The sequence below is a fragment of the Marmota flaviventris genome, chromosome 5 (assembly GCF_047511675.1).
Source record: "Marmota flaviventris isolate mMarFla1 chromosome 5, mMarFla1.hap1, whole genome shotgun sequence".
Classification (NCBI taxonomy): domain Eukaryota; kingdom Metazoa; phylum Chordata; class Mammalia; order Rodentia; family Sciuridae; genus Marmota; species Marmota flaviventris.
This window is the reverse complement of record NC_092502.1, coordinates 88,076,082-88,100,458: the sequence shown is the minus strand read 5'-3', so window position 1 is coordinate 88,100,458 and position 24,377 is coordinate 88,076,082. Positions and strand designations below refer to the sequence as shown.

The following is a 24,377-nucleotide window of genomic DNA, read 5'->3' as shown; positions in this document are numbered from 1 at the left end:
GGAAAAAACCCCTTGCAGTGTAATATAGAATGGCACCTTTAATATATAATTATGAAAAGTAGGGCTGTATTTGTATATTCTTGGACCTCTTTCAGATCCCCAAGAACTCTGCCCACTGCCTCTACCCTTGGGTTCTGCAGCTTTCAGGGACTTAATCTTCTATAGTCAAAGAATAACCAGAAGCAAAAAGAATCCTCATATTCTCAAAGATCATGCTCATTAGTGGGGAGCACTTATCCTTCACTCCTCAAATTCTTATAAAGTGGGATTTCTCTTCTGCCAACTGGGGGCAGGGCAGGGAGTGTTTAAGGGAAGGCTTTGCATCCTCTGCTCCTTCCTTTATTTGGAGGAGTAAGAGGGGGATTTCTCTGGTTAGATATACAGTCTATCAGCTATTGGGCCATATCTTAACCAAGAGGCAGGGGACACAGTTTCCAAGTGGCATAAAGTTCCCTATCCCCTCCCTGGGGCTGCCTGCTACAAGTCTCCTGGATGGAGAGGAGGACCTGTGCCCATGCTTGCTATTCCTGATCCATTTGGGAATGCCCACCGTCCTCCTGTTCTGGAGGCAGCCTGTGGCCCATTGTTATCATCTCCTTCTCTCTGGTGCTCTCCAATCATACAGCACCTGCCTGGCAAGGTTAACAGAGATTCTCTTGAAAAGGATACCCACTCTGGCCTCACACTGTTTAATTCTAAATGTGCCACAGGATCCAGCTGAGTTCTTTGCTTCTGCCTTCCCAGGTGTTGCTGGTCCCCATTCCCAGAGTGGATCTTTTGATCCCCATTTGACACCTCTGGTTAGAACCTAGGATGGATTGCATTAAAGATCATCATACCCAGTTCTCTCGGATGACCTGGAGGAACAACAATGGGAGGCAGTTCGAAATCCCCCCCTTATAAATGACTTGCAATTTTAAGTATGAAGTGTTCCAGGTTTCACAAGGCACAGGGAAGAGAAATAAGGAGGCTATGATCTGCTCTTTTCCAGAAGGCTCAGCTGCATCTGTCCGGAGGCTACCGACCAGCTGACCTGGAGGGAGGATCCTGTGTGGGTGGGAAGGTCCGCTAGGGATAAAACCAAATGCCCCAAGCTTGGCACCTTCCTTGGTTCCCTTGTCCCTTCTATTCTCCATTCCCCTCCTTCAGCTCTGCACAGCTCACCAGAAAAGTTGCCTGGGGACAGGAAATATAAACCTGCACATAAATATAGACCCACATTTAAGTATCAGTTGTACTTCAAGGGATGAGGCCAAAATTCTCTTCCACTGATGAGCAAGATTGAATTCTGATCCTTTAAACATTCAGTGTACTTAATTTTTAAAAAATGATATTTATGTAATAAAGGACTTTTAAGTAAAATATCTTAAGAGCCTAGTTCTAGAAAATATTTCCCAAGACTGGAGAATGATTTTTATGGAGCAGTAAATTAGGGAGCATGGGTTTCTCTTACAAGCCAATGTCAAGATAATGGCCTAGTGATACTCACTGGAATTTAAACATTGTGGTCTGGGCCATACAGACACATTTATCACCCTTGCTCTTGTTTCCCAGAAGGGCCATCTTCAGACAGCCTTGAACTGGGAGGAATGGCCGTCAAGAGTCCAACACAAGGATCCAGACTGGAAGCAGTGGAGAGAAAGTAGCTATTAGAGTGAGACATTCACAGGAGATCAAATCACTTGCTTTCCAAAGTATATAGCAAGAAGAGAGCTTTGGCTATATCTTTTTTCTTGGCCATTCTTGTTGCTTTGCCTCTGCCCAGCCTTTGTGCCAACCTTTCGTTGCCCTTTGGAAGACAGTCTTTCTATCCTTGTGTATTTATTTCACAGAATTACTCAGCAGAAAACAGAAGGTGACTAGAGAGCCTGTACTCTGCCTAGGAAGTTGCCAAGTACCTTTCCCCTGCTTGTCAGACAGAACCCTGCCAAGGAAGTCCAGCTCTGACACTGCAGAAACTGAGGAGCTTAAAAGAAAAGATATTCAGGAAAGAACAGATGGGGGAACCTCCCAATGATATGACCAGATCCATGTCTGATCATCCACTCATTAATTCATCCATTCAGACACCTAACAGGTATTTATCAAGTGCCTACTGTCTGCCACAGTCTTCCCCATGCTGTGGATACAGCGTCGATTAAAACAGGATTTGTTCCTTGACTCCAAGGGACTTACAGTCTAATGAAGGACAATAAACAAGTAAGTAAACTATGGCATTTAGGTGGTAAATGTGAAAACAAACAAGAGGGGTAGGAATGCTAGGGAGAGAGGAAGGCAGGGTGTTTATTTTAGATGGGGTGATCTGGGAGCTCTTGCTAAGATGGTGACATTTGAACAAAGATTCTAACCATGGTAAAGTCCATTGGTTGACAAGCCAAATTCAGGCACACAAATCTTCCAACCAGTTTCTTAGTGCTCCCCCACACCCGCTTTTTTTTTTTTTTTTTTTAATAACAATATGGGGTTTACAGTCTGGCTTTGAACTTCTGGGTTCAGGCAATTCTCTTGCCCCAGTTCACTGACTAGCTGGGAATTATAAGTGTTGTGCTTCCACACTGGGCTTAGTGCCTCATTCTCAAATATTTATAGATAACCATGTCTCCAGACATTTGAGGAAGGCTTTCAAATGTAGAAACAGAAAATAAGGGCCCACAGGGAAAAGACTAAAAGAGAGAAAAACCAACATGCTAATTTTTTTTCCATATTCATTCTCTGCTTGCCTTGCATTTATCACACACCTGGCCAGTTGAAGGGGGTGCGGGTATTTTTTAATCAACTTCTGAAAATTGGAAGTGGGCCATTGGTGAGCTTAGGAACAGAAAACATAGAGTTGTCCACTGCCATTGACCATATTTTTTGGGGACACCACTATCTGGTTCACACCATAGCCTCCAGACCCTGGGGTGCTCTGTGTTTCCAAGGACTTGCTCAAGGCCTCTCTGGCTTCCCCAAAGGCAGCCAACTGATCAACTTCCAGGGAGGCAGATGCTGGCCTATGACTCAGTCTTTGGCATATCTTTTCTTGGCATTGTTCATCATGGCTGTCAATAATAGTTCCCTTTCTTTACATTGCAGGGTGGTGTTGCTATTGCTGTTCAGAAGTAAAATGTATTGCGAGGGATGTTATAGGAAGTAAAAATATAAATATTAGAAAAATTACAACAAAATGAACCAGTGATTATCTCTGTGTGGGGAGAGAAGGTATGCTTTGGGAGGGGGATGTGGGCCTCTCAGTATCTTAGAAACACTCTTTCTATAGGTGCTAAATAGAACCATACATTCTATTCACTCTTGTATATGTCTACTACATGTTTTGATTTTTTTTTTTTTTTTTTTTGTATTTTTGTGGCACTGGGGATTGAACCCAGGGGCACTCTACCAGTGAGCTACATTCTCAACCCTTTTTATTTTTTTGAGACAGGGTCTCACTGAATTGCCCAGGCTGGCCTCAAATTTGTGATCCTTCTGCTCAATTTCCTGAGTAGCTGGGATTACAGCAAGTGCCACCACTCCCAGTTCATTTTATAATAATTTTAAATAGGCTTAAATACCCACAAAACTGATAAGGAATGGGGTTTGCAAGGATTACACCAGGAAAGTCTTTTAGTACTGTTTTGCATTTTAAACCATGTGCATGTATTGCCTTGATAAAATAGAGCTTCTTTCCTAGGAAATGAGTTTATAGAGATGGAAGTCAACTTCTTGCCTTTGTGCATTTCTGAATCTGTCAAGAGACCAATAGAGATGACTGACTACAATACAGCCTGGTAAGAATTATAAAGAAACTAAGTGCCAGTACTTCTGGACTGAAGAAGAGGAAGCAATGATATATTTTTGTTAAGTCACGAAGAAGAGAGGTGAGTATAGGGGAGACAGTTTGTAAATCAAGCCTTGAGGGAAGAGGAGGAGTATGAACATAGAACAAAGTAGAAAGGTCATTTCTTCACACAAGGAGCAAGGACACAGGAGTGTGAATGAAAGTATAGATTAGTACAGGATCAGGGATGATACCTAACCTCCAGGGTGGCATTTGTAGTGTTGTGCAATGTGACTTGCATAGTCATCCATAGCAATCTTGGCCGAATTGAGTGTCTAGAGCCCACGTTGGAAAATTTAAAAATACAGGGCATTAGGTAGGAACTGGAAAAACAACATATGAAATGAAAAAGATGGTTATTGAACCCCAAAAATAATTCACAGAGCTAGTGTTGACATATCTAAATTGTCATTTCAATATGAAATTTAAAAATCATACCAACCACTTGTACTTAATGTGTGATAGCAGTACATGTCTTTATAATGGCAGGGACAAACATGAATAAAACTTTGAATATATTTCATATTATTTCTATTCCTTAAAGTCTTGAGAACATAGAGAACTGCATAAAAACCATGAGATAGCTGTATGTATATCTTTATTAGAAAAGAAATTAACCATTACCACTAGTTACCACAGAAGGAAATTAACAATCTTGCAATTCTAGAGACAAACTTCACAGTAAGGGAGTCTTAAATTTCCAACTTGTGTGTGTGTGTGTGTGTGTTATTTAGGACAGTGTTTCTCAAAATTTGGCTCCTTTCAGACATACTCTTGGGATTTCTTGGGACAAATTTGGGATATGAGTTTTCTATGCTAATGTTTTACATCTTATATTTTAATTTTGCTGGAATCTAAATCCAATGATACACAGTTGTTCAGGGTAATCTGGAACCATCTTATCTAAGTGTTGCCACATGTTTGCCTCTTGCCCTGCTGCCTCTATCCACATGACCCTGGTGAAGACCAACCCTGTGCTCAAATTTTTCTCACAGGTTCTCAAATTGGGTCCTCATGCCCTTTCAGAATTGTGGAATGTTTCCAATGAGATGTGTGAGATGGCAAGGTGAGAACAATGGCTCCAAGCAGTGACCCTCAAGGTTAGATGGGGTGGGGTAGGTTTGAAAAAACACACTCAAAATATCCAGGGGTTTCATGATACAAATTGCATAAAGTCATGTTCAGCAAAATAATTTCAGCTGATGGGAAATGGCAGGAAACCAACTGTAGATTCATCCTTGGAGCATCTGGATAAATATGGTTGAGAAACACTGGCTTGGAGGTAGAGGCATGCTGGCACACACAGAATGGTTAATAAGAAACACAAGCTAAAGAGAAAAAATATATATCTTTTGGATAAATGAATACTAAACCAGAACTTGTCATGGTTTTCTGGAACCCAAAGAACCAATCTAGAAGAAAACCGGGATGATCCATCAACCTTCTTGGCCCTGTGATTAGGGACAAGTTGGTCCACTTTTTAATATGGAAGCAAATGAAGAAAAAGCTGTTTGTGCTAAAAAAATCCCATCCACCAGGAAATAGTGTCATCTTCTGTGCTGCATCCAGCTCTGTAGAAGGACATTGGTGTGGCTGTCTGCTCCACTAGGAAATAAACAATGAATTAGATCTTCTTGGAAGTTCAGTTTCCCTCATTTCCCTTCTCATGACCAAACCACTTTCTTTTGCTGTTTAAACACACTACTGTGGATAGCCTTGGGATGGAATTGGCAGCAAAATAGGGACAGCATAGAATGCTGAGGGAAAGATGGTACAAAGAGACTTCTGAATATAAAGATTCTAATCCTACTTCAAGATAGAGGGAATTGGGATAAATATATTCTTCATCTAAGCCTAACTGGTGAACATGCTCCAGAAGAGCAAACATTTGCAACCACTAATTGGGTTTTTAGTGCTTTAGAACCTCACATAAAACCAGAAAATTAACCCAGATGAATAGCACTCATCTGCTGTGATTATGTCATATGGTGTGATTGGAAGATGTATCATATAGATTATTTTATTTCAGGGGATTCAGTTGAATTTTTTCAGGCTTACTCCTCCCCCACTTCTGTTACTATTCTTTGTAACCATCACAAATCATACATACTCATTGACCAAGGGATTAATTGGTGAGCAATAGATCCCTTCAAAGAACATTTGGTTAAAGAACCATTAATTTCTCTCATGACAAGAAAAAAAAAATTGAAGTCTTTCTGTTTATGAGTCAGTGGAACTGGACTATGTAGAAGTTTGGCAGCCCTGGAAGTGCTGGGGCAGTGCTGGCAGTTGCTTATTAGACCCCAAAAGCAGCCTAGTTTCTTTCCAAGCTGCTCTTCATCCCCCTGTTTTCCATCAAGCCAAAGATCTCCGTTAGGTGACTGATTTTATAAAATTTGCTTTGGTGTTGGAGAAGCCAATCAGACTGAGTCGGTTTGCCATGTGAACCCAGATAAGCAAAAATTATCTTCATTCACACTGCACGTAGAAGAAATCCAAACTGCTTACCTTGGCCTTTGTGCTCAGTTCCTGCCCACAAACCTTACTCTTCCTCCTCACTGCCCTTTCCTCACCTGCTCTTTGTTTCTTTCAGTTCCTTGAATATGCTTACAGGTTGGCTCAGATCCTATCTCATGTGCCAATCCCTCCACTAGCAAGCTCTGCTTCATCAGGGCTGTCTTCCCCTCCTCCAGGCATGTTCTATCACATCATTCTATTTGTTTCAGGAATTATTCACTTACTTTTTTGTGATCTGCCTCCCTCTCTAGAATACAGTTTCCATGTTATCTTTCTTATGTATGTCTGTGTTTAGTACAGTGTCTGGCACATGGTAAACCCTCAATAAATATTTGTTAAATGAAGTTTGAGTGAAATAATTTCTCCTATTGATACAATTCATGCCTTTTTGTAAAATGTGAAATTCATAAATAATTGATGTTGCAGTTCCTCAAATCACTAAGTCATTCTTCCTTAGCGTGAATCCTTCCTATAGCATGAGATATGGCAGTAGAATTCCAGTCTCCTAATGTCCCAGCGTCTAGTCTGCCATTCACCTGTAATTACTTCAGAGCTCCGATCTGCTTCAGCCGCGACAGCAGTTCCCCGTTCTCTTGCATAGTTATAAGATCACTGCATCCACCTATACAATCTTTACCAATAAAGACCCGAGGTACCTACAAAACAAAAACAAAACAAAAAAAAAGTCATCCAGGAAAGTTATTAATGAGAACAAGTGATATTTTATTTATTTATTTATTTTTTAATTTTAATTTTTTTTTTAAAGGATCAGTGGTTGACAGGGCTTGGGAAGAAAGAGCACGAGAAGGTAGAGAGTAAGAGAGAGAGAGAGGGAGAATTTTTAATATTTATTTTTTAGTTTTTCGGCAGACACAACATCTTTGTATGTGGTGCTGAGGATCGAACCTGGGCCACACGGATGCCAGGCGAGCGCGCTACCGCTTGAGCCACATCCCCAGCCCCCTTCTTTTAGGAACTCTTATGAGGGCAAAATCATTCATTAAAGAATGTTTTTAAGTCAGAATATTTTTCAAACAGAGTATGCTGTTTATGTGATTGTTCAGCTTGTTAAACGGATTTAAAATTTTTGCTCTACAGAAACATGTTTCAGGGAAAGAATTTTAACTGGCTATAGCTGGACCACCCTGACTGCAATCTATTTCTTTGTATCTGGGACCACACCTGAGACCTTAAGCTGGGCCAGGGCAACCAGGAGGCCTTCCATTTCTAAACAGAGCTGGAAAGTACTTACATTTGGTCTCTGTCTCTCATTTTTGGGTTTATGGGTTTGGGTTTACACATAGTCATCTCTTTGTGTTATTAAAACAGGTGAGCTCTGTCCTCAACTAGGGGACAGTGTAATGGTGTCTGAATCTCTTTAATCCCTGGTCCCTCATAAGATATTTAAATGCTGCAGTTCTGGGACCAAGGACATTCATCTGGTTTGGCTTCACATCTGGTATAGGTGGGTGGCCCAAGGCAAGACAGACATTACACGTGCTGAATAGGTTTCTCTCTAGTCACTCCTACTCCCTCCCTGCCAATAGATATAAGCACATTCCAGAATTCCAGGAAGGTTTTAGTATCCTGAGGGAGAAGGAAATTCCCTCATTGCACCTAAGCAGCTTCCAGTCCCAGAGTGTCACACCAAGGTTAACTGCCAACGAAGACATAAGCACCATATAGGTTGCCTAAGTGATTGGAAGCCCCTCCCCCCACAAGATTGTACTAGATGGAAGGATGGGAGAGGGGTTAGGCGGAAGGCAGTGAGAATATTTTCAAAGCATTTCATCTTCCCCAGAAAGCATAATTAGAGTAAATTGCTTAAAAAGCAAGAGCAACAAGAAAAAGGGTGGAATTACTGTGGATAAGTTTTTATAGTATTCTTATTGAAAAGTGGATCTAAGTGGAAGTGGGCTTTTAAAATAATGGCTAAAAAATAAAAATAAATTCTGTACAGCTGGGCATGGTGGCGCCTGCCTGTAATCCCAGAGACTTGGGAGGCGGAGGCTGGAAGAACTCAAGTTCAAGGCCAGTCTGAGCAACTTGGTGAGACTCAGTCTCAAAATAATAATAATAATAATAAATATATATAATATATAAATAAAAAATAAATTATATATATATCTGGAAGTATATCTCAATGGTAGAGCATTTGCCTAGCATGCAAGAGGCCCTGGGTTCAATACCCAGTACCACAAATAAAAAAATTACCACTATTTACAGTGGTCCAAGAATGAGGGAAAACCCAGAGGACTCATTTTGGCCTTGGCTTGCCTGGTAACCTCCCTGCTCAGTCTTAGAAGATCCACCAAGCGATGGGATGCATGGGAGGCCTTACAGTGGAAGCACCAGCAACACAACCTGTTTTGTTTTTTTTTTTTTTCCAATTGAAAGCAGGAAAGATGAGGTAGGAAACCTAGGATTTCCCCTGAATCCTGAACACTGCTTCCAACCAACATTTCTGGGGCCCCGTTTAGCTTCTTTCTTCTTAGAATTATGTGGCTGTGGTCAGTTGTAGCAGTAAACAGAATTCAAATGTAATCCTGAGGTCACTCTGATGCAGAACTTCTTCTGTTGAAAGCATTGGCTAAATAAAAACCATCTGAGCTTTATACAGGCAGCCTTGTATTCATTCTTGAACTTCTGTATTTTCGAAAAGGATTGAGCAATCCTCACCACTCCTACAGATTGCCACATCTCCACCTTTGACTTCAGGATTGGAGTTAAGGCAGCAGTCAGGAAGGCCCCAGGTCCCAGGAGTTCTCTCCAGGAAGTGGGTTCTCCCACTTGACCTTGCATCACAATCATGCAAGGGCTTGTTAAAAATGCAGATTTGTACTCCCCTCACCCCCACCAATTTCTGATTCAGGAGATCAGTGTTGGGGCCCAGAGAATTTTCATTTCTAACAAGTTCCCAGATGCTGCTGCTGTTCCAGTGATTTGCAAACCATTGTTTTACATTGAGCAGCCATTTATTCCTCCCAGGGTAACCTGGACTTTAAAACCCACAGCACTACAGCTGCCTCCAGTTGCTTGAGACAGTCCCTGAAACCGGAGCAGGCTGTCTGTCCCCTGGGTGGAGTTTTGTTCACACTATCTGGCAAAGTAGCTGGTTTGCCTGAGAGTGGAAAGGCCCCTAGGCCCTCCCCCCACTCTCCAGCCTAGAAAACAGTAAAACCATCTTCAATCACATTGGTGAACAGGAAGGGACACAGGGTGGTAAAACAGGAAACACAGAGGCACAGTTGATTCATTTGAAAGAGGAGGAAACACCCTCTTCTACCTCCTCTACCCTCCATCCCGCCCTTCCCCCTCCTTGGAGGAACTTGTTACTGTCCTAGAGAGAAAAAGGAAACTGTCACTATAATAGCAACTTTGGTGATATGGGGCCCTGTACTGCTGGAGTAGCCTTTCCCAACCTTAGTTTGGCAGCACTGTCTACACTTGAGAGTTAACTCAGATGTAGCTACTCACATCTGTTTCCCAGTAACTCATCTGTTTGAAACCCACTAGTGGCATCTTATCCCATCCAATAAAAACCATGGTCCATATGATGTGGCTTAAAGGCCTTCCTAGCCTATCTCCCATTATCTTCCCTGGCTCTCTTAACTCATAGTGCTCTAGCCATACTGGCTTTCTTTCTATTCCATGAACCTGAGAGGCATAGGACCTTAGTATTTGCATTCTCCTGCCTGCCACATCCTACCCCTAAATTCCTTTCTCTTTACTGTCTATAGAGATATACTCAAATGTTTACCTCTTAGGGTCTAATGGCTCTATTTAAAACTCTGCCACCTACTTCCTTCTACTTAATTTTTCTTTGTAGCCAATCACTTACCTCCCAGTGATTTTATTGTATTTATTGTCTTCCCCACTTGAATGCAAGTTCAGAAAGGCAAAAACCCACCCCCATGGATATATTTCCAATGTCAAGAAAAGACCCTGATACTTAATAGATGCTTAAAAATATTTCTTATATCCAGCAAAAGCATCCTTCAAATATGAAGGAAAACAGGTTTTCTCAGACAAATGAAAATTGAAGGAATTTGTTGCCAATAGCCCAGCCTTGCAAGATGTGTCCAAAGAAATTCTTCAGGGAGAAGAAAAATGAGATGAACCAGAACTTAATCCTAATGAAGAAAGGAGAAGCATTAGAGAAGGCCCAAATGAAGGCTCTGATCTAGGAACTGTGGCCATAACAAAATCAAAGCATGCAGTGAAGTCCTGCTGAGCTTCTACTACATACACAGCAACACAGGTCATTACAGGATAACTAAGACAGCAATTACTCTCAAATGTTCAATCTCCTTGAATATAAACACTTCATTGTTGGGGATCAGGAAATAAATAGCTTTGAAGGATTTATTCTTCCCCTTAAGGATGGCATTCTGGACTCAAGAACCCGTGAAAACTATTTTCTAAATATTAAAACTTAAAGACAACTACAGAAAACATTGTTGCTTTGCAAAGAGATGAAAAAAATTGTTAATTGAGTACATGAAGAAGTCAGCTTTTTCTGCTAAAAAACAGATGCTGCCATTTAAAAGGGTAGTTTCCAAACTATGTTGCAAATTAGAATCACCTAAGGATCTTTCAAACTATTGATGCCTGCTCTTGCTGCCTCCGCACATTGGGATGTATTTGGTCTGGAGTGACTTGGGCATAGGGATCCTTTCAAAAGTTCCCCAGGTGATTCTACTAGTTAGCAAAGTTCAGGAACCACAGGCTGAGAGGGATCCAGGGCAGGAGACCCTGTGGGAACCCATGGTTATTTGCAGTGTCCCTTTCTTTTCAGGACCTGACTCTGTGCTTCTAAGCCACAGGGATTCTCCTGTCATGAAGTCTGCTCCAGAACCTCAGCTCAAAGCAGTAAGGTAACTTATTTAGCCTTTTCTATACTACAATGCTGATTTCTGATTGGAGAGAAGGGGAAAAACCACCTCCCATACTTTATATTCACAGCCCAGAGAAAACTCTTGTCAGTTAAACTAAACTGAAATAGGATATGTGCTTTCTGCCAATACTGTTTCAGAACGTGCCTCCTGAAAGGGAATTTGGATGAGATGGTGGGACATCTCACCCCTCCCAGAATCAAAAATTGTTTGGCCAAGTGCTAAGGAAGGGGAGGCCTTTCAGAGGCGAGCAGTTTTCAGAGGGTCCCACGGTATATTTGTTTGGAGGTCACCCACTCTACGAGGTCAGCCACTCTAGTCTTGCAGCTGGGGTCCTTGAGGATCTGAGATGTGGTGACTTGCCGAGGATCACAAAGCAAGCCATTGTGAGAGCTGGGCCAGAACTCTGGCAGGCCTAAAAATACCCCATAATTAACTTAGAGCGAGGGGGATAATGGTGCATTAGATTTTTTTTTTTTTCCTTAGTAGGAGGAGTTTGATAAGGAAGAATGAACAAATTAGGTTATAGTTAAAGCCTAGAAAAAAGATCATAGGACAGCAAATCCCACTCAGCCACGTGTAAACAGAAGGAAGTGTGCACACGAAATGGCACTAGCTTCTTCCCCCCACCTCCAGCCCCAGCCCATCTAGCCATCAGAGAAAACTGTCAGTTCAAGGCAGTGCTAAAAACAAAGCCTCCACATAAGTCCTTGCGACTCCCACCCAGCAGCTGGGCACGCAGACCTGACAGCACACTCTGCTGGGCTCCCTCCTCTACTGAGAGGACCCTCGGCTGCTGTCCAGCTGCCAGTTCAAGTGACCAGCGTCTTCCCTCAGGCTCCCTCCCCCACACCCCACAAAGCCCTCTGGTTGCCTTGAAGGACAGAGCTCTGGCTGGCGGTGTCCTAGAAAAGGCACAGGCGTATGTAAGTTCATAGCCCTGACAAGAGAGAGCAACCCCAGAGTCTTTTAAAACTGAATCCCACACTCACTGTTCTCGCGCCTGTGAGCTGTTGCAAATAATCTTGTATCTCATTTGTGTCACCGGTGGCTGTGATATCGACAAATTCCAGAAGCCCTTGTTTGAAGGGCAGTTGACTGAGGATCTCTTGGGTCTTTCTGCAGAAGGGGCAGGTGGGCTTGATGAACACAACGACCTTCCCCGGCTGGATTTTGCCGTCCACAAACTCCTGAGCCATGTGGACAGGTTGTAGTCTCCCAGGAGGAATCCTCAGTTGCAGGTATTGCTCTGGGGTGTTAAGCCGCGGCCCAGCCAGCTGGCTCCCTTTTAATAAGGAACCTCCCTGGAGGAGGAGTTTGCCTGATTGTGAGCTTGAGTTTTAAAGAGACAGTCCTAAAGTCATTTCAGCCTGGTATGATTCACTGGTTAGTGTGCCCATGAATGCATGCTTGCTTTTCAGGCATTAGTAGCTATGACCAGGGTGTCTTTGTTCTCCTCCAACCATCATGAGTGTCTGTTCTTTACCAGGGATCAGAATTAAGTCACACTCTGGGGGAACAGAAAGCGAACAGCCCAGCCTCAGAGGGCTGAGGAGGCAGTGACCTCTTAAAGCAATTTTTTCCCCCTCTTGGAGCTATGATTGGTTTTTAAAATGGAAATGAAGTCATTCAAAGAACTGAAAGCTTTAAAATCATTTACAGGAAGCTGAATTGAAACAGTGACTTTGCACTCTGTGGAAATTGCTTGTGGGATGTTACACTTGGCTTATATTTCAGATGTTTGTTGTGACTGCTTTAATGGAATCTTGTTTTCGGCATTTAAAAATCTGGACAGCAGGGGTGGGGATGTGGCTCGGTTGTAGAACGCCTGCCTAGCATGCATGAGGCCTCTGGTTTTACCCCCGCACCACACACACAGAAATAAGTAAATAAAAACCAGAGATTTTGCTAAAGAATCTGGACTTGCAGCTTCTCTAAAATCAGGTTGGATAAAATTGAGCTGGCTTTCTTCAGTGGCAGCAGCTGTAGCTGAGTAGCCGTTGTGCATCTTGGCTCCAGTTTGTCACAGGTCTCACCTAGCAGGGACGGCCTTTGAGACATCAGATTCACCCCCATCAGCTTTTGAGTTGGTGGTCCTCGAACAGCAGTTCAGTAAAGACAAATTCCATCATAATCCCTGACTTCAAACTCTAGATCAAACAAGGGTCTTTTCTGTTTGGCCTTTTCTGTGACCTTCTGTGCTGTTTGTGAGTAGGTGTGGTGTAATGACTCAGCTGTCACATCCACCTGTTATGCAAGACAGGAGGCAGGGCCTGCAGGACTAGAAGATTTTTTGCTCTTCCCAGTATTTCCATTCTTCATGCTCTTCCCAGTATTTCCATTTGGGCAGAGCAAAATCTTCTCTTAGGTTTCTTTCAGACCCCCTCCAGTGTGGGGTAAACTATCAAAGAAAAAATAGCACCTTTAAAATTGAATCATCCTTTTCCCAAAAAAGTTTTATGTTGAGCATTAATCTCCAGTAAACATAAAGAACTCAAAAAACTTAACATTTCCCTCCACACATACACACAAAAAAATAAAAATAAATTAAAAAAAATAACCCAATCAATGAATGGACTAAGGAAATGAATAGACATTTTACAGAAGAAATATAATTGATCAACATCTCTAGCAATTAGAGAAATGCAAATCAAAACTACAATGAGATTCCATGTCACTACAGTCTGAATGGCAATTACCAAGAATATAAGCATCATTAAATGTTGGCGAAGATGTGGGGAAAAAAGTAAACTCATACATTGTTGGTGGAACTGAAAATTGGTGCAATCACTATGGAGAACAGTATTGAGATTCCTCAGAAAACTTGGAATGGAACTACCGTTTGACCCAGTTATCCTACTCCTCAGTTTATACCCAAAGGACTCCTCAGCATACTACAGTGATGCAACCACATAAATGTTTATAGCAGCTCAATTCACAGTAGCTAAGCTGTGGAACCAACCTACATGTCCCTCAACAGACGAATGGATAAAGAAATGTGATATAAATACACAATGGAATATTATTCAGCCTTTAAAAAGAATGAAATTATGGCATTTACCAGTAAATAGATGGAACTGGAGAATATCATGCTAAGTGAAATAAACCAATCCCAAAGAACCAAAGGCTGAATGTTCTCTCTGATATGCAAATGCTGACTCACAATAATAGGGGTGGTTAGAGAGGAACAGAGGTACTTTGGTTGGCTATGGGTGTAGGAATGATAGCAAAATGAGTCAGATGTTATTACCCAGTGTGCATATATGATTACATGGTTGATGTAACTGTACATCATGTACAATCAGAAGAATGAAAAGTTAAACTCCATTTATGTATGATGTGTCAAAATGCATTCTACTGCCATTTATAACTAATTAGAAAAACAACAACATTTTATGTTGAAACCAGAATACCTTAAAAGAGTCAGGACCAGGACCACAGCTGGACATCGCCATTGTCACAGAATCAAATTCCAAGCATTTTATGATAGAAGGGGAGAAAATTGATTCCCAGAAACAGCTCTCTTCTGTTGCTCTAATTGTTACTAAAATTTAAATGGAAAATGAGATTCTGTGCCCCAGAGAGGGAGCTCATCGAGAGCTCTGTCAATAACAGAAGTGTAGTAGGGCTGAGACTTCCCAACTATAGCTTCTCTTCCCTTCAGAATAAGTTGGGTGGAGGAGTCTGTGTCTCCCTTTTTTCTTTACCTCACCCAGGCCTGCCTGCAGGGTTTTCAGAGTCCTTGGGACTTCTATGTTCATGGGGCTCATGGTTCTATATCAGCCTTGTACCTGGCTATACCTTTGGAGCCTTTCCCTCTTCAGTGTCTGTTGTGGGTCTCTCCCTTCCTGACACCTCTTTCTCCTCTGCATGAGACTGTTCAGTTCTCTCCCTTGTTAAAAACCACCACTCTACCACCACTTATATTTCTTGCTTTCCTGTCTCTGCCCTTTCAGGAAACTTGCTATTAAATTTGCATCTGTCATTTACCTACCTCCTCTTCTTTACTCATTTCATTGCAATCTGACCTTATCTCTGCTGAAACTCCTCTGCATTGCTAAATTACCTTGTAGCTAGGTATCCTGATTGAGCTTAACCCAGAAGTCTGGGTGTTAAGCTTTTGGGGGAACGGGTGGAGCAAACTCACAAAGGACTGGTCTGAGCCAGCTAGGGGCTGGGGTAACTGGGGCAGAGGCTGGATAAGGGAGACTCTATTGTCTGCTCCACAGCTTAGCCCCAGGGACAGGTGTCTGAAGCCATAGGACAGGTTCAAGCTGAAAAAGGTGTTTTCCTGAGACACTATGTGAGATCAGGAGACAAACAGATGAGACAGAAAAGAAGGGGGTGTAGTCTCCATTTCTTAGAAAATCCTGTGGCTTGTGCTCAGTTGGAAATTCAAGCATAGGACCTTTGGTGCAGCAGCAGAGCTGCTGAGACCTCAGGGTAATTTCATGGGAATTGCAGCTGGTGGCAGGGGTGTGGGGTGGGGGTGCTGCAGGTAGGCTCAACCTTAAGAGCTGTAGACAAAAGTGTGTGTGTGTATGTGTGTGTGTGTGTGTGTGTGTGTGTGGTGTAGAAGCACTAGAAATACTTATTAGAAAATGAGGGTGCTTTTTAGGGAGAGGCAGTTCTGCTATGCAGATTGTTGGCAGTGAGTTAGTGATCTATGGGAAACATGTGCTGTTACTATTAGCATGATCTCATCTGTATTCACAGGCTAATAACTGCAAAAATTGAGCACAGATGAATATTTTCCAGGCTTTTTCTTTACTTGTTTATTTTGCAAGATTTGACTCTGCCGATCACTGTCCCCTCCAATGTCCCCAATGCCCAGTTGCAAAGGGATATTTTTATTCTTCTCGTATATATGGGTATTCTGTCTCAGCCTCTTCCTCAAGAATTTTGCCTCCACCTATGGTGTATCCTGAGTTTGATCTTCTTACACAGCATAAGTGTCCCCCTTGAAAGATCTTATCATCACATGTGGCAGTTTGAACTCTCACCATTTTGCTGGTGAGTATCACATTCATTTTTCTTGTCTGGACCTCTCTCCTGAGCCTTAGGAATGTATTGCCCCACCTGGAGTTTCCTTAGGTCTCTCCACCTCACAGAGACCAAACTGAAGCCACCCTCCCCTCTTTCCATACCTGATCATCCTCCTACATGTACCATGTCATCATCTACCCTGTTGGCTGGGGTAGAAAACTAGAGGCATCTTTACTGTCCTCTGCCCTCCCTTATGCAGAAGAGCTAAGCACTCACAGGTTTGCCTCCTAAGTCCTTCCACAGTGTGCATGCCTAACTGCTCCTGTGGGTCCAGCCCTCATGGTTTTTCATTTGATCTGCTTACTTCCACCTTGGCCCTACAGCCCACTCCATACTATTGCTGGGCAATCTTTTTTTTTTTTTTTTAAGGATATAAAAGTTTTATTGGATGCAATATATCATTTTTGGAATAACATATATAATCATCAATACATGGTGTGAAATTAGAGCCAAAATCTTTAAATAAATTGCCCTTTACAAGCTGATCTACCTGTTTTTTTATGATCTTTCCTGTGCAATTCTAAATTTTATTTTCTCATTCTACAATTTTCTATTTCCCTTTTGAAAACAGATCTTTCTTAGCAAGAAGGGTTTCTTCCTTTTTTAATTGCTTCTTTTTAGTTATATATGACAGTGGAATCCGTTTTGCTATAGTTATGCAAACATGGAATATATCTTATTCTAATTAGGACCCCATTTTTTGTGGATATACACAATGGTGAGATTCTCTGTGCTGTATTCATATATGTACATAGGAAAATTATGTCAGATTCATTCCACTGTCTTTCCTTTTCCTATACTCCCTCCCTTCTCTTCATTCCCCTTTGTCTGATCTACTGAATTTCTACCCCCCCACCCCTGCTTATTGTGTGTTAGCTTCCACATATCATATTGCTTGGCAGTCTTTAAAAATGCAAATTTTATATATTCTCTGTGTCTCTATCTGTCTATCATCTGTCTGTCTTTCTTTCTCTTTTTGGTACTGGGGATTTAACCCAGCAACTCTACCACTAAATTACACCCCTAGTTTAATTTTTTATTTTGAGACAGGGTCTTGAGCAAGCTGGCCTGGAACCTGTGATTCTTCTGCCTTGGCCTCTTGAGTTGCTGGAATTAGAGGCATGTGCCACCACTCGCAACTATTCTTTCTTAAAAGCCTTCCAAGCTTCTCCAGGACAAAATTCAGATTCCCTAAGGGATGTGGCTCTGCAGATTGGTCCCTCCTGCATCCCTTGCCATATTCCTGCCTTTCCCCACCCTCTCTGTCCCGGAGCTACTGGGACTCTGAGCAATTGTTGTGCTCCTGCCATTCACATCTTCTCCACATGGGACCTGCTGTTCCTGTGCCCAGAGTGCCCTTCCCTCCCACTCCTGTGTGCTGACTCCCGATGGTCCAAGGGGATCCAGATCCAGATTGAGCATTAGCTCCTCTGTAAAGTTCCTCAGAGCACACACCTTTTTCCCCACTCAGTTGGATGACCTAGCTGAGCTCATATGACACACGGATACATACACAGATGTCCTGTTAGTGTTAATTGATTTTCTGTCATCTAGAATCAGTTCCTTGAGACAATAACTTAAAAACAAAACAAAAACAAAAAAAAACTTTCATCTCAGCATTACTGGAGCCCAGTAGATGGTCCTTATCCACCCACACGTGTATCCATCTACCTGTCCAACAAGTATTACTTCACTGCTCTGGGCAGATACAACAATATTCATATGCAGTCATAGTCCTTAGGAATTTGTAATTTATTGGGGGATATAGACCTGGAAAATGGACACAAGTGTTATTAAGTATTCTGGGTGATACATATGGGCACTAAAAGAGCCCAATTCCCTAGAATGGGTTAGGGAAAGAGCCCATGAAAAGTAGAGTGAGGCTGAATCTTGAGCCCTAGTTGGCATATTTTAAGCACCAATAGATATTCAGTTAAGTGTCTGATCAACTGATGTCTATGTCACATCTCCAAAGTAACAATAAGCTGTTAAATGCAGTGGGATCCCCAGAAGGATGTAAGGAGTTACAAGAATGCTTTAGGGCAGGCAAAGCTTATAGCATCTCTCCAAGCTCACTCTGGGACCGTTTCCAATCTCAAACACATGAAGATTCTGGTTTGTTTTCTGTTTTCAGAGTCTGATCCTGTTTGAAGCTCCCTCCATCTGTCTCCAGATTTGACCACAGAGGACCAATGACTGACTCTAAGAATCTTTCTGGAAAGACTGTTTCCTTACCTTCCATCTCTTTTCAGACTGCTAGGAGCTGAACTCACTAACACTGACAGCTCCTGTTAACTATGTACATTCCATGTACTAGGCTCAGTGCTAAGAACTCCATATACACCATCTCTGATCCTCACAGCAACTTTTTTTAAAGATAGATTATTTTTGATTCCAAACTTATTAGAGGAATAAGGGAATGGTCCCTGACTTGGAGAACAAAGTTCAACCAAGGTCAGGAGCGTGGGCTGCTTTCCAACAGGCTCTGCCTTAGTTTTGGAAAAATCTTTCTCATTGCCACAATTTCTAAATCTGGGTACAGTTTAGACCTGGAGCTTCACCTACCAATACTGTGACCTGAGAGTCCTCGTGTCACACTGAGGTTTCTTGTTCTCATTTGAGTTCATTTGACTCTGTGTCTGTGGCATTTCCAGGTTTTCAGCACATTTGGGTCTTATTCTTGCTCTTGGGTTCATGAAAGGGATTATCCCTGACATAATTATGTCAGGTAAACCAAATTGAGCCCTTTTGAAGTGGAAGTTTCTTTATTAGACAACCAAGATAAAAGCAACATTTTATTTCTCTTTCCTTAGCCCGTGGTGCCAAGGTATTCTATCTCATGGGATATCATCCTGTTACCATGCATAGGCTCAGACCACTTACCATGAGAAGGAAGCCAATTAGTTGAGAGGAAAGGCAGTGGTGGAGAAAAAAGTTAATTACGATGAACTAGCTGATCAGATGTCAGAGATTTTCATCCTAAAGTCCATCTTGCCCAGGAAGTGATTTGGAGGCAGCCTATATAGGAGATGGGTGATTGCAGACTGGTGAGCAACTTCCCACAAGTGGATGTTTGTAGCCAAATGAAGCTTATCTGATCCTACTCACCTAGTCAGGAGATGTTTCTCAGTTCCATAAATCTCAAGATCAAAGATCATTCCTCTGGCTATTCTCGTCACTGATAAGTTTATCCATGCATACTTTCTGACATATTACACAATGGGTGAGCTGGAGGGTAGCTACCCAATGTCCTCTTGCTGATCGTCAAATTCAGGGTAATAAGAGAAAACATGCTTCACCTGCTTACTGTGAAGTTAAATAAAGAGTCAGGCAGGAGATCTTGTCTGAGGGCTTGGCCTCAATTCCTGTCTTCTTTGAGATGGATTTATTGGGGATAGATAGAGTGTTGATTTCCTTCTAACAGGTTCTAGGGTACTTGGGGGGAAAGCAAAAAGATTCAGATGTCAGAAAAATATGTGAACACACTGACCCTAATAGCCCCAGCTTTTGTAGCTGCAGCCTCTAACCAGCCTGATCAGGGTATTTCTGGTAGAGAGTAATAGAATACCCATCAAAACTAGTTTTGGTTAGAGGAGTTCATTTTTCTCATCTCTGGGGAAGTGTGGGGTGGTAAGAAGCTGGCACAGAAGCTCAGTGATCCTGGGGCTGGGGGTTGGTGTCCCTGAGATGCTCCTGGTCATCACCTCAGGAGTTCCAGTGTCCATCCTGGGTCTACACATCTGACCTTCACACACTGTGTTCAAAGGTAGGAGGCAGAGGGAGCACAGGCAGGTATTCATCCTTAGATGCCTTTTCCCAGCAGACTTTCCTTCCACCTCTTGAGTGGAAACTGGTTCCTGTGTCCACTCTAGGTTCAGTTTCTCTTCCGTAAGCACCTTGCTGTGTGACTTATTCCTGAGCTTTCTGGGCTAGCGAGGGAAAATATGGCCGCTAGGTAATCAGCCTCACGTGGAACTCTGATTTTAGTCTAGCACATCCTCACCATCAGGAGATGGGGGCTGCTTGTCACTGGTGCTGCTTGTCACTGGTAACTACTTCAGAAACAAAGGGATTTTTAGTGTTAATCACTCCCGTATCTCTTTGGATGTCTTTGGCTATGAGCGATAGAAATCACAATTTAAACTATCTTAAAAAATTATATTGGAGAAACCAAAAATCTAATATTAGGGCTGGCTTCAGGGTTGGCCTAGTGCAGTGGCTCCAGCTGTGTTTTCCTTTCCTTTTCCTGTGGTTGTGTCCACTTCCGTCCTGATGGTGGAATGCCTCATGTCTACAAACAACAATGTCCAGGGGAAACAAGAAGGGACTATTCTGAAATTACTCCACAGCCAAAGTCACCTTGTTATTGTTTCAAATTGCTTCACAGTTTCGTTCCTGACCTGACTGCCCACAAACCCCACACAAACACATCTTTCAAGACTAGCAGAAGGAATGGAATGGGATGACTCCCTTTTGGAGAAAATGAAGGCCCATCCCTGCGGCGGAGATGGTCCCAGTTTCTGCTGGTGAAGAACTCTGGTGGGGAAGTATAGATTCCTAAACAAACAGGAACTCTCTAGGTAGGAAAATGGGTACAGGGCAGGTACCAACCCTATTCATCACCATCTCCCAGCATTACCGTCTCCAAGGACACACTTCTTAGAAGCAGTGAGACACCAGTGGGAGTCTTGCTAGTTGAATGAAACTGAAGATACTGAAATAAGAGGTGGGGTTTCTGCTGTCGATTCAAGGCAGTACACTTTAACCTAAAAGTTTTGAGCAAAGTTACCAAAATGATATTTACTTAACAATTCTCCCACTATAGTAGTTATTAGTACTGCCATTGCCGATAAGAAAAAAAGATTGAGGGGCTGGGATTGTGGCTCAGTGGTAGAGCGCTTGCCTCGCACATGTGAGGCACTGGGTTGGATCCTCAGCACCACATTTATGCATAAATAAACAGAGTAAAGATATTGTGTCTGTGTATAACTAAAAAATATTTTAAAAAAAAGACTGAGGAAACTTAAGCAACTCTAAGGCTTCCCAGCAGGGAGGTTTTAGACATGGGATTGAAGCACAGGAGTGAGTCCAAAGCAGGTGCTTTCTTCGGTGCTCTACAGAGAAAATTCCAGGGTCTTAGAGGGAGGGCAACTTAAGGCTGGAAGGGGTCTCAAAGACTATGTACTTGCACCCCCAAATCCTGAACTGACCTCTGGTCATGACATTTTTCTGCTTTCTGGCTCCCCTCAAGGCCCTCTATGAAACAGACAGGAAATCAAATCTATGAAGGGAATGCCAAGTAAGTGTCCCTTAGGGAGGCAGAAGCTTCTCCTCAGAGGAACTGAATGCCCACACCTAACACAAAGCATCTTTCAAGTAAGAGGACATTTTATGCTTCAGGATGGTCCATCCAGGATTGGAAGCAAATGACTCATATGGGCAAAGACATATGAGATAGAATCATAGCCCTGCATGTGAGAAAGGAAAAAAGTGGTTCCAAACAGAAGTGGACATATGTTCACATGGCTAAGCTTTTCTGAAAACACACCTGAGCACATTGGTGTTAGGAGAGTGTTTGTAATGTTTCTACCAGCTGGTGGCATATCTGAGCACCCGCTCTATCCTTGAAGCTCAGTTTCACTTCACCCAGCTGATAAAGGTTCTGCAAAGCTACACTTGACCTGTGATGAACTCCCATTTATAATTAGATATTCCCATTATCATCTTATTTCTAGTCTTTTATTTTATTTTTGGTACTGGGCATTGAACCCAGGGGCATTTTACCACCAGCTACACCCCCAACCCTTTATTTTGTGACAGGGTCTTGCTAAGTTACTGAGGATGACCTTGAACCTGTGATCCTCCTGCCTCAGCCTCCTAAATTGCTGGGATTATAGGAATGTACCACCGTGTCTGGCTGTCTTCTAACTTTTATATGGATACTGTCATGAACAAGCTATGCCGTCAACATACATCAGACACATTTGTGTTTTTGCACAATGTCAGAATTTATTGAATAACAATAAACTTCAAACTACATCTTTTCATCAGTTTTAATTCACAGAAATACTTATGGTTTACTTGGTGTCATGACCCAGGCAATCACAAGTTCTTTTATTCCATTCCAATCTTAATATTCTGACACCCACATCACACATCTCACTTCACTCAATATCTGTCTGTCTGTCTGTCTGTCTGTCTATCTATCTATCTCACAATGAGATGCATATGTTACAGAAAGGTTGAGAAAGCCACTGCAGGGTTTCAAAAGGCCTACTTAGAGCAAAGGCAAAGAGCAGATACAAATGCAGAGTCACTGCAGGTGGTTAGATAAGAGTTTTTTTGGGTGGGACTTTCCTATTGCAGTAGAATTGGGAGGCCAAAGGGAGGACAAAGAAGTGTAAATACTGCACACTGTATATAAAGTTGCCAACTGGTGAGTTGGCAAAATTCCCTTTCTAGACTTGATAAAAGGTGACAGAACTATCCCTGTGATCATCCACACACACTCCCTGCCTTCTCACTCGTCCTCGAAGAGCTGCTGAAGTTTCCCCTACCACAAGCCAAGTAAGAAGGGCTTCAAGAGAATGATTCTTAAAATTGGAGTATACCTGCAAGAAGGGGAGACTGTGCCTCACTCTCCAGGTGGCCACTTCTTCAGAGTTGATCCATTGAGCTGCCCTATGCCTTCTGTTTATTTGTTTTGTTTTTTGGTGCTGGGGATCAAAGCCAGGGCCTTGTGCATGCACATGAGCTATATGCCTAGTCCCTGCCTTGTGCCTTCTGATAGGGGATGTAGAGCTTCCAGAGAAATGGCAGAGTATGATTTAGAGAGTGTGAGTTGCCCATGGGGTGAATGGGCACCATGCAGACCCACAACCTGAGCTACCTGATTGCTCTCCACCTGCTAATCTTGCTTTCTGATGGAGTCTCTCAACCATGTCCTGAGTCATGGAATTTCCCAGGAGGCTTGGAACCTGATGATAGCCTTCTCCCCCACCAGACCTTCTGCTAGGGCTTGTCTAAGAAAACTCACTTCTTTTAAAGATGAGTAGTCAGAAAGCAGCCACCACCAGATGGTGGCTATGTTCACTATGTTCAGATAGTATAAAAAGAAGAGTCTGGGAGCAGGAAGAGAAGAAGTGTCACCACGGCACTATGGATATATGGACAAGGATTCTCCCTGTGGCATTGTTTGTACTAATAGTAATAGTAATAACCCCCAAACTCAAGAATGATCCAAAGATCCATGAATACAGAATTAATTACACAAATCAGGGTAAATCTACATAATTGGCTACTTCAAATCCATTAAATATATAATGAGTTGTATCTGTACATGCTAATGTGAAAAGATATTCAAGAAATATAAAAACATCTTACAAAAATATTTTTTCTTTATATTACAAAACTCTAATGATAAAAATGTACATACTAAAGAGGAAGTTGTTCTTTATTCCTTCCCCCAAAGTATTCAAATACTTTCACCAGGGTAATCACAATTCCCGTTGTTCCCAGACTCTTGTGCCAGAATATAATATTGAATTCGTAAAACAAAGGTCAGAATAATGGATGATTTCATTCCCAGGTATAAAATTTACAAGTTTATATTGCATATATACTATATTTATTTATATATTATTTACATTACATAAAAAACCATAATATATAAAATCAACACGTGTGTGTGTGTGTGTGTGTGTGTGTGTATATATATTCCCCCCGCTGCCTGAAAAGAGACTTGTGATCCTGTTACTCAGTTAACAAATTGTCTCAGTCATCTTTGGGAATAATGACTAGCCTCAGATGGGGTAGGTGCCACAACCTGCATGACTATTAATTCAGAAAACTGACCAAGGGGCACTGGGGGGATTAGAAAAAACAAAAAGATACACATAGAAAGAAAGCTGAGACAGTGTGGGACATTATACCCTGATAGCAATGCAATGACCCAGAGCTAGCTTGGCATGTTTATTATATAGGTTTCAACATCAAAAGTGTTTTCTGTGAGAATGTCAAAGACTAGAAGCCCAATTATAATTATCAGCTTGTGCTCATAATTCTCTACCCCTGGCAGCTGGTGTCTGAACTCAGATTAAGAC

At 42.2% G+C, this 24,377-nt stretch overlaps 1 protein-coding gene across 1 annotated transcript; it reads right to left on the bottom strand.

Moving 5' to 3' along the window:
• Positions 1-4,402: 4,402 nt before the first annotated feature.
• Glrx (glutaredoxin) lies at positions 4,403-12,508 on the bottom strand. The gene is made up of 3 exons (XM_027927708.2): positions 12,222-12,508; positions 6,871-6,990; positions 4,403-5,422 (listed from the first exon to the last, which is right to left on the bottom strand). Exons 1-2 carry the CDS (start codon positions 12,426-12,428, stop codon positions 6,877-6,879), a joined length of 321 nt encoding a protein of 106 aa, XP_027783509.1. The 5' UTR covers positions 12,429-12,508; the 3' UTR covers positions 4,403-5,422; positions 6,871-6,876.
• Positions 12,509-24,377: the final 11,869 nt, after the last annotated feature.

Excerpts from the sequence above, each read along its gene's own strand:
- Glrx (XM_027927708.2), bottom strand. The coding sequence starts at position 12,428 with ATGGCTCAGGAGTTTGTGGACGGCAAAATCCAGCCGGGGAAGGTCGTT. Across the intron at positions 6,991-12,221 it reads AGCTCACAGGCGCGAGAACA|GTACCTCGGGTCTTTATTGG; the intron begins GTGAGTGTGGGA and ends TTTGTTTTGTAG.